The sequence below is a fragment of the Haliaeetus leucocephalus genome, unplaced genomic scaffold (assembly GCF_000737465.1).
Source record: "Haliaeetus leucocephalus isolate CR32 unplaced genomic scaffold, Haliaeetus_leucocephalus-4.0 Scaffold450, whole genome shotgun sequence".
Taxonomy (NCBI): Eukaryota; Metazoa; Chordata; class Aves; order Accipitriformes; family Accipitridae; genus Haliaeetus; species Haliaeetus leucocephalus.
In genome coordinates this window covers 10,099,190-10,110,066 of record NW_010972886.1, presented here as the reverse complement: position 1 = coordinate 10,110,066, position 10,877 = coordinate 10,099,190, and the positions used below count along the sequence as shown (strand labels likewise).

General features: G+C 37.6%; 1 protein-coding gene across 1 annotated transcript in view; it reads right to left on the bottom strand.

Annotated features, from left to right (window-relative positions):
- Window positions 1-751: 751 nt before the first annotated feature.
- The window catches only part of ETAA1 (Ewing tumor-associated antigen 1), a 16,728-nt gene continuing 6,602 nt past the window's right edge, over window positions 752-10,877 (bottom strand). The window contains exons 2-8 of the mRNA XM_010575052.1: window positions 10,576-10,679; window positions 9,803-9,940; window positions 9,456-9,532; window positions 7,771-7,889; window positions 5,292-7,429; window positions 2,716-3,377; window positions 752-837 (exon numbers count right to left, since the gene is read on the bottom strand). Coding sequence (XP_010573354.1) covers window positions 3,262-3,377; window positions 5,292-7,429; window positions 7,771-7,889; window positions 9,456-9,532; window positions 9,803-9,940; window positions 10,576-10,679 — 2,692 coding nt within the window. The 3' untranslated portion in view covers window positions 752-837; window positions 2,716-3,261. The remainder of the gene's footprint in view (window positions 838-2,715; window positions 3,378-5,291; window positions 7,430-7,770; window positions 7,890-9,455; window positions 9,533-9,802; window positions 9,941-10,575; window positions 10,680-10,877) is intronic.

Here is a 10,877-nt window from a genome sequence, read left to right as displayed (position 1 = left end):
GAATCTTCTGTCTGCATTAACTCCATCAATGAAAACTATTTGGGGTTAAAGTATTTCTCTAAGCTTTTCACTTTTATCAAATTTGCCTAATAAAAATGGTATAAGAGTGGTTTAATTTTAACGCAAGAAATTATTTCTGTTTCTAATAGCGTCGAGTCACAAAAAGAAGTAACTATGCAATTTGTTAACTGAGAGATGGTATGGTAGGGCATTTGGAGATTGTCAATGATAGTCGGGGTGTGACCAAAAAAATCTTAGTAGTTTATCTCAACATCAGTTAAGAAACCATGAGCCCAAGAACTTGTGATTTCTATTTGGAAAGTAATGTTTAAGAAAAACCAAATTACAGGCCTTGCAGTGTACTATCTATGCTAAAAATAGGTATTTATGAAAAGTAAAACAAAAAACAAAGCCCCTCTGTTATGATTAGTTTAATAGGGGAGGGCAATGGATGCATTTTCTGTAAACTGTCAAAATTAACATGTGTCATACTGATGAACAAACAGATTCTTTAAATACGGTTAAGCAGCACAGAGGAAGTACATGGGTAAGGAAGTATGTAAGTGACAGTATTTGGTCAAAAAGTAGTTTGTGTCTTCCTCCAATTGCAAAGTTTGCAAAGGGTCGTTTCCACACCCCTTGTGGCAACAGAATTCCCCTTGACATACACTGAGCTCCTATTTTACAGCTCAGGAGACCAGGGGGTTGGTTAGACACTCATGTTAAAGCATGAGCCAGTGTATTCTTACCCTGCTCTGAGGGGGAGACCAGTGGTGGCATTTCAGGCGGGCAGCTCCAGGGCCCTTCTATCCTGGGTGTTGAGAAAATTAGCATCACCTGGAAGGGCAGTAAGCTGGTTTTAAACTTTGAGTATGCTCAAGGACACATAGTGGCAAGCATTTGGGATGTATCATTTCGCATGCTGAGCTTGGGTAGCCATAATGTGCTTAGCCTGTATTTCCTGTTATGTATCTACGATTTATCCCAATTTCAAAACTGATTAAAAATTAGTCTTTTCGCATCAGAGAATGAAACCTTCCTAATAAAATAGCCTCCAGCAGCCACAACAGGTCCTTCCTTTCCAATTAGCTCACCTTCTCAAATCAGAAGTATAATTAACCATATTGTCCTTGAAAACAAAACTGATCCTGGTTCCTTTACAGAATTATTTCTAGAGAAATATCCTGGGGAGGGAAGGGTTGATAAGCTGAACACTGTCCTAGCAAAAGCCTTTTATCTTTCTCAATAAGATTTGTCATTCTTGTGTATCAGTACCTTAAAAGCCAGTTTTATAACTCTCATATTTAATACTGATAGTAGAAGCCTTTCTTCATTTCCACTTTCTTGGCTAATAGTGCATCTGCCAAGTTACCCGATAGTTTAGATTTTCCTAGAACACCACAAAGACAAACACATCCCTCAGATACACACATCAAACTACATTCTCAGGATAAAATTTTAGCAACAGCCACTATTTGGGGTTTACATTTACTTGTCATATGGACATGCAAATCTTCTGTCTTATAAACTGTTTGAACATTGGCAGCAGAGGCTTGACAACACAACAAAGAGTCTTGCTATTTCAAGTTATATTATCTGTTAAGGGTATTATTATGATGAAGTTCTTCGAAAGGCTAAAAACATTTTTTCTGGGTTAATTTTCAGTCAGATCAGTAGGATGATCCAACTTGTCATATACCGCACAATGGCTGAAGGACAGGGAGCTGCAGCCACAGACAGTAAGTAACGCTTATTGGGCACCAGCACAATCTTTGGTGGACTTGGGGATTTGATTTCATAATCAACTAACTAGCACCAAGAATGCTGGTTAATACAAAAGCAAATTCACTAGTTTGAAAACCAGTATAGTTAAGTATTTCAGGACTCCACTGCAGATCGCTGTGTGTACAACCAGTTCCTTCACCAAGGATTTCTAGTTTAAATGGATCAAAGGAAGCACTTTGTCACCACTCTAAGTAGAAAACTGAGGCATGGAATAATTGGGTAAATTACCAAGAGAGAACATTCAGGCAAAGTCCATATCGAATTCCCACTTTGCTCCCTTTTACCAGTTTCTGTAGTATAGTATTTTCCCCAACAGACTAGAAAAATGTAAAAAAGTTTAATGATGATTTACAAATATACAATACTTACATTTTTAGGAGTTACAAAAATGGCACATACTACAGAAACCAAAAGCTTCCTCTAACCTTTGGTACATTTCAAAGCTATTTATTTACAAAGAAAAATTACAGTCACTTTTCATAGTGCCACATGTTTACATATAAGCATTTCTCATTTGAAAAATATCTTGCGGCTTACCCACAGGCAGTTTTTGCAGTTGAAGCTCTGCAACCATCTATCACATCAAAAATTCTATCAGCCCCTGTTAAGCTGACATGACATTGCATTTTTATGTTTTAACAGCCTTCAGTTTGAAAAATATGTACAACCCATAAGGCTAAACTGATTCATAGTTGTTGAGATTTCACCTGGTTTGTTTTGTATTGCTCATGGTTTAGTAAAATGACATAGGCTACCTCTTTTAATTAGCTCGGTAGCACACGTTTAGAAAAAAGTGGTCCAATTTTGTTAGCTAGGGTTATTTCCAACTCTTCATGAAGGGAATTAAAAAAAAAAAGTCCTTTCCAGGATGCTTTTTCACCTTATGAAACTTTTATATTAAATTCTTCCTTCACTAGGTACAATTCTTACCTAAGGTAACGGAGACAAACTGAACACGCTTTCCAAATCCTGTTCATTTCCGTTAGTTTTCCGATGTTAGATGTTTTCTAGATTGTACTTTCTTTAAACCAAAACTTTCTTCTACCTGAGAGCAAACATTAGTATTTCTTAGTCTGTGCGTACTTGAGAGTCTTCTTATAGATTAAAATATTTGCAATAATACAGCCAAAACACATACAGTCTGTTTTTGACATCTTCTACTTTCGTGTATATACAAACGCATTCATGCTCTGATGATTTTCAGACTATACAATTTCAACACATAACAGTATGTGAACTCAATACAATCTTCATTGGGCTGAAGGTAGTTTGGGACTACACATTTACAACTGGTAGTTTTTAATTAAGACTAAATATCACCAGAGTATTAGTTATGGTTCAGGTCAAGATCTTTTTAAATTGAGAAATAGAAAAAGTTTGCCGTCAGTAGCTGTGAACAGAGTTTAAAAACTGTTTTCCGGTATTACAATATTTCCCTCCCAAAAACTTACTCCATAGACAAAATAAACTCCAAATTCAAGCATCTTTAAAGAATGTCTGCATTCTGGATTTTCTTCGTGCAAGAGCTGCTTGTTTTTTTCTTTCAATCTCTTCTTGAGAACATTTTCTATTTTTTTGTTCCACCACAGACACTGTAAATAAAAAAACATGTATTAGGAGCCTTCAAGTTTGTTCAGTATGTATTTTAACTTATCTGTTTTCAGTGTTTGAAGATCTATGGCAAGAGCGCACTATTCTGACATACCAGGCACCCAAGTTAAAAATGGCTCATCTATTCTGTCCCCAAGGCAGGAAGGGGGATAAGATGCATGACCTTTGTAGGGCTACTGATTACTACCTCCCAATGAAAATACGGGGATGCAGACATTTGCTTCAAGGAAATTTTACTTGGCTGCCCTTCAGGTGAACCTTGTGACATCAGGAGTCAACATAGTAGATGGTGGTGGGTTAAGAAAATTAAAGCTATCAGAGTGAAAAGGGCTCTACAGTTTAGTGAGTTAGGCAGAGATATGGGCATGGAGATGGTATAGACACAGGGGTCAGATACAGTACAGGTGTCACACAAATAAAACCAGAAAGGTTGAAAAAAGGTCAAAGGTAGCAATAAAAATTGGCAAAGGAGACAAGAACATGATAGCTAAGTGTAATATTTTATATGTTGTGTTACAGAACTATAAATTCCCATACAATAAAATCCTGACCTCACTGGAACCAACAGGAACACTCCCCACACATGTTAAGAATTTTACCGGTTTTATACACCAACTTCCAATTAATGTAATTTTTAATAAGTAGTCTTTCAAACTCTTTGTCTCTTTGTTTCTTAAAAAAAAGAAAGCATCCATGAAAAATTATGTATGTTTTTGAAAGGATCACTTAATGTCCATCTTTTTGTTACACCAATGTCCTTCCACCAAAAATTTAAGATAAGGACAGTTGTCATTTATCTGTAAAGAAAATCTATGCTATTCTTTTTCATTCCTTTATTCTCTAGAATATTTCACAGAATGACTAATTATCTCTCCCCTCCCTTCTCCCTTAACATCCAAAATTGCTGCTTTCCATTTATCTGCTGCTTTGCTGGGGAAGAAACACAGGTAAAATACTGATTCTTCAAATAATGCTGGCTGATAGTTTGCAGGAATTAATTTTTTTGTTGTTTTTGTAACAGTGCTTCCTGAAAACTGAGGTTGGTACAGTACACTCTAAAGGCACGTTTCATCAAAATTAATATTGGTTAAAACTTCACTAAGCCACGAGATCAAGTAAAAACAAGACTGACTGGCACTTGACTCGTTCTACTTTTCCCTAGCAAGTAACACCAGTGCATGGAATATTACAGACTGTTGCTTGATGATGGAAAAGTGACTGACCTCCTCTCTAGATGAAAGGAAATGTTAGTGAGTGTTTAGACTGGTAACGCAAGAATATTTCACTGGCAATTTTAGCCACAGAGCAAACAATACAGGCTGAGGTTTCAGAAGCATCGAATGATTTGAGGTTCCGGTTTCCAGGTACGCAATAGTAAAAAGAAATTGGCATTCCATATCACCTGCTGCCTTCTTTCCCTGCCCCACCGTTAACTGGGTTTTTACAAATCATGGCCGAGATAAGTAATTTTTAATGTTTTTCAAAATGAACTGTAAATTAAAGCACAGACTCATACAACATTTACTATGTATCAAAATAGGAGTATTTTTAAGTAACAATTTAAGAATATGGTATGCTGGGTGCTGCCATCGGCCTATACTTGATTCTAGTGATTCTGAGTGTCTATGGAAAGAGTGTGAAGTATTCAGAGAAGTGGAATGAAAATGGGAAACAAAAGTCCTTAACTACAGGAATTCAAGAGATGCATCAGGACAATTTCATTTTGGAGCAAATAACCTCCAAATTCTTGTTAGAACATTTACTAACACCTACACTGAATGGATGAATATTGAAGCCTATTGTAAGTTGCAATACAGTACAAATTTCTCTGACATCTGATTACAGTAAGAAAACAAACAAACCCAGTCTAATAGTGATACAATAAACACAAATACCTGATGTAGGCAGTGCAAAAGACTCTGAAAGGTGCCTCTTGAAAGGTGGTTTCTTATTGTCAAGCTTGCTGTGCAAAGTCACATTCACCTGATTCTTGCTTCCTTCCAAACTCTGCAGAGTAATTCCAATGCCAGAATGACTCCCTGGCTTTTCAGACCCTACGTGAAGAGCACCCTGAGAATTGTTAGTCTTTTGGAACTTAAACTTTGAAGGTATAAGTGATATTCTGTTAGCAGAACTGTTATTTGGCATCTTTCCTGTATTATACAAAAGATCTGGGCTGTCTAGTGTTTTGCTACTGAAAACGTTTACTGCATTAACAAGACTTGCTTCAGAACCAGGCTCTCCTGCTGGCACAGAATTTGACCTATACCATTTTCCCAAAACAGTCTTTGTAGTATCTTCAGAAGCGGCTTGATGACAGTTTTTAGACAGTGTGTATTTACATTCCATAGAAGTACCCGAGATCACAGTTAAAGGACTTGAGACGTTTTTACAGTTCACTATGTGACCTGTTCTGGGCAGCCCATGTGTAACCTTTGATGAATTCCTATAGGAATTGTTTAGTGAGAAAGCGTCCTGTTTTGCATTTGGTTTTTGTGCCAAGAGGAGATCAGGTAGTCCTTGTTTAGATGCTGGGAAGTTGTTATCAGCATTTGATCTGGAATTAATACTGGCTCCTTGTATAGTTTTAGCTCTTTCATTTCCTTGTTTAACATCCTGGCTCTGAGTCTGCTTTTCTATATCATCACACACCTGATACAACAATTCATCATCCTCACGGTTTGCATCCCAAAGACTATCGGATTCACAAAACATATCTAATACCTCATCAGAAAATTTCGGTTCATTCCAGTCATCACATGACACAGGACATTTCTTTGGTACTTCAACTTGATTTAAGTTATCTGTATTAGCTTGGTTAACCGTTTTAGTTAGATCATTAGGTTTCGTATTCGTAGAAACACTGGATGATTGACAGAAAACACTGTATGTGTTATTCCCAGGTTTTTCAGTCCATTGTCTATGAGGATTACATCTTGAAGGAAACAGAGGAAGAGGGTCACTTTTAGGCTGAATAGTTTCATTTCCATTCTTCACTTCAGATTGCATTGAAACAGGAATATAGTTCAAATCACTGGTTTGAGCACTTTTCCCAATAGAATTTATTTTATCTGGCTTAACGTCACATTTGCCATGAAAGGCTATGGTCTCTGTCTTTGAGTTTTGTGTCTTATATGTCTTTTGTAAAGAAAGAGATTTTACATTTCGTGTGTTTTTACTACAGTGTTTCAAAGGTGAAAACTGCAAACTGTTCGATTTGCGTACACTCCCCAAACAAGTTATTGAATTGGAACTTCTTTCCTTTGTTCTGCTAGCATCACTGAAACCACGCACAGATGGATTTGTAGGAACTGGTGGTGCTTCTTCAGTACTTAACAATTCAGGATTTTGGGTTATTTGCATCACAAAAGAGTCATCTGCCAAAAAATCTGTATCCCAGTCATCAAAGTCATCATTAACTACTCCAGCAAGCTTACTGGAGACCACCAATTGTGTCTTCAAAGAAGAAGGATTTTTTTTTGTCAACACATGTGTATCAGGTTTTGGAAAAGTCTGGTTCACGCTTCCTAGTGCACACAGACTATCTTTTTGATATGCCTCCGAATTACCATGTTGCATGTCTTTAATTTGCTCAGGAAGGTGTTCCTCATCCAAGGTGCTTTTATTTTCATGGAAACTGTTATTTAAAGAAATACCTGATAATCCTTGGCTCAACTGTCCACTACACTTCTGGGTAGAGCAGTCAAAAAGAGCATGAAGTGCTATTTCAGCCTCAAGATCTATGGACTTTTGACTGCTAGATTGACAGGGCTCTGCAGCAGGGATGCTAGTGCTCTGTCCAACTGGTTTCAGGGACAGAGCAGTATCTGTTTCAGAAAATTCACCAAGGAGTGATTTCAGGTTCTTCATATTTACTCTGTCTTTAGAATTATTTAAAGACTCTGAGACGGTCTGGATGAAGTGATGACCAAGCTTCTCTTGTTCCTGAACAGCATCTAGCTCTACTAGATTTTTATCAAATTCCTTAGCCAATTTCATGAGTTCCTCTTCAGGATTTTTTATTTTAAGATCTCTAGATTAAAAAAAAAAAAAAAAAAAAAATTCAGAAAAGAAAGTCACACCTACTGAGAAAGTTTAGCCAAGCTCGATAACACGACCGTATGAGCTGTTCATTCTCTAGTTTAACAACTACAGGGAATATGACTGAATCCCACCAATTTCAATGCACTGTCAGCATGCAATCTTTTTGAGAGTTCCCAAGAAATACCCCATTAAGAAGAGATAACAAGCCCAAAGTTAAAAGCATTCTATATGCTAATCTACAATTCCATGGTTCACTATACATAAAGGAACACCACATACCCTTTTTCATGAAAGCCCAGCTGTGATGGGCAAAACAAAACTGTAATTTACCTTGTACAACTTAACTTTGTCCTAGTTCGCGCTTTTACTACTCCAGGTGTACAAGGAATAGCATCCTCACCAATCCATGTCCCTAAAAGGGAGCCTTCATTACAGGCTGCTTTTTCATCCTGAGGGATTAGATTTATAATGCTTAGCAAATTGATTTCAGATAAAGATTGGACTAGACACACACCTTGCATTAAAGCTGCTAAACCAATTAAACTGCATCAAATCTGTTGAAAGGCACAGATAGGAGCTAAACCAATATAAGCTAAGTGAGATTACTGCTACATGGTCTACTAATAGTTGTATAATTTTAATTATATCAATTTAAAACAGGAACTCCAATTAAAATAACTTAATTTTACTTTGGTGCTCAAATCTAACACTCTGTTTACTTCAGGTTTACACATAATCTGCAATATTCATATTACAAGCTGTGATCTAGTTTACTTTAGTATGCTAGTAAGGAGCTAGTTGAGATGCACTGTCTTTATCTACTTAAAGCAGCATTAACAGATCAGAGAATTTGAAAGAAATCATATTCTGTATGCTTCCAGGAAAAAATCTGACTTCTTCCATTATAACTCATTTATACAAGGAGCCTTTAAACAGAAATAAGTGAAGTTTAGAAACTAAATGAACTTGTTTCAGAGCTTCAAAGTTTAGGCTTGGATTTGAATTGTGAAATCTAAGAGATACAATTACTGCAATGGTAAAATGTGTAGAAGGCCAGAGCCAAATGCTGGATGTGAGAAAGTCCTGCATGTAAGCCAGCAAAAATAATTTGAACTCCACTAACAGGGTAGTTCTGGGTAGGTTTTTTTTCAATTTTTTTTTTTAAGGAAAAAAGAACACGAGCAACAGATAATTGCAAATCCAGTCTGATGTTATTTACATTTATGACAGGGCTGTAATCATTTAAAAGGTAGAAAGTACCATCCCTTATCAATGATTTTCTAGTTCTTAAGTATAATTTTTCCAAAATATGCCAAATAGCGAATACATTTTACATGGCCCTGTCAAATAAGCAGGCATATTTTGCAAGCTAAATGCTACAGAACTGCTTTAGGAATAACAGGTTCTCTTCCTGCACTTAATAAAAGGCAAACAATAAGCCAACACTATCTTATTTTAACTTTCCAGGCTGTGGACATCAGGTTTACAACAAGAGAGACACAAGAGCATGGATCTTGGGGTAAAAAGGCAAATTATTCAGAATAAGGAAGCAACGTTACTAAGTTTATATCATTGTGGAGTCTCTCTCTCTCATCTGAGTCTTGTTCTTGTACTTCAGCAGTCATTCATGATCATTCAAAATCCTTAAAAACAACTGCCAAGTAAATCCAGCATGTGAAGAAACTCTTTACCTTCTCACAGATGAGTGATTAAGGATAAACAAACACAGCAGTATTCCTAAAACCAGGGGCAATAACTTATATTCCAAAAGTAAAACTTTCTAAAATGGAACTGCTAAGAGCTCATAAGAACTCGTAAGAGCAACCAGTCAAACGCTATGCTTATGATTTTAATTCAGTCCAGCTTTATGAACATGTTACTAGTTCTCTGCACACCCAATTATTACCATGTTAAAGAGACTACTGTAACTAAAATTAAGCCTTTGCTAAAACTGAATACTGTAGCACTATTCTGTTTGATTACTGCATACACAGAGCATAGAAAGTAACAATTACCTGAGGAGCAATACGATTAACAATTTCTGAAATTTCTACTGCACATCGACTGGTAGACTGTTTGGTTTTTCCATTGCCTATGAAAACAAACAAAAAAACTTAAAAACTGCAAAACAATTCGATTTATAAAGTGCAGTATATCTCAAATAATTAAAATACATGTGCTAAAATCAGAACTTGATTCAGCACTATATTGAAAAATTTATGGGTTTTTAATAAAAATAAAACCAAACAACCTAACCATGACAACAGAAAGGACCTTTTTTCAAGAAATTTGATAACTTTTAGTACACTCCCACTGCCTGCCTCAAATAGGTGCCCTGAAGTCTGGATTTCATTAGTATTACCTAGTCTGTGTGCAACTGGTGAATGAGGATCCCAAAAGATTTCTTGCTGGATATCAGTGTCATTAACAGGAGAGCTGAAAGTAGGTATTCGGGATTTCCTACTCAACGATCTCTTTGGTGTTTTATGTAAGCATGACTCTGTGTGAACAGAAAGATGATCCTTATTAAAAAACAACAAATAAAAGGCCAAAATAACTTAGGACGTACAACAGGACAAGGCACAAAGAAGATGCTTTAGGACCTTTAAGAATAAAAATCAAGTTTACGCTCATCAACGTGCTTTTACTTACAACAGGAATATTGTTCGCATTTAACGCAGAGTATGACTCTTTGTCAGTTAGATCACCACAGAGCATTACACGATACCGGCAGCTGTATGCTCAGGATCTGATGGTAAGGATGATAACTGTCAACCCTCCTACTTGAGGAAATATTGACTTCAGCTTACATTAAGAGAAAAACTTTGTACAGCTATATGGGAGAGTATTTTGTATTCTGGCTTGCTCTGTGTCTTTCACCCAGACTCTGATTTTGGTCACAACTTTAATGGGCCCCCAAGCTGTTCTGGGTCACAAGCTACCTTTATCTATACTTCCTCCACAGGGCCTTTTCAACTAGGACTGTTTAAGGCAGGTTCAAAACCAGCTTGCAGCCATCTCAGATCAGTAAGTGAACTGAGCATGCTATGTGAAGCTCAACTAGTCACCCTCGCCCTTTAAAAATGACGTTGCAGATGTGGAATCCTACAGAAATAATTTTAAAGTTGCAGTTACTACGTGCGAAGCATCTTAGGAGATGCTCTGCACTTAAGCGCTTAGCACAGCCAGGCTTTATCCTCTCCGCGAGTGGATCAGCGTCCTCAGCCAGTTCGAAGTATCTGCCGCGGGAAGATGCTCTTCATCACTCCTTGACAAGAGCCCCTTCCCCAGGCACACGGACGGGGGAGAGCAGGGGGTTACCCCGCACCGGCCCCCCCCTCACAGGCAGGCCGCGCCTCCCCCGCGGCTCCAGGGCTGGCGGGCAGGGCAGGGCAGGGCAGGGCAGGGCCGGGCCGGGCCCCCACCGGCGCGGGGCC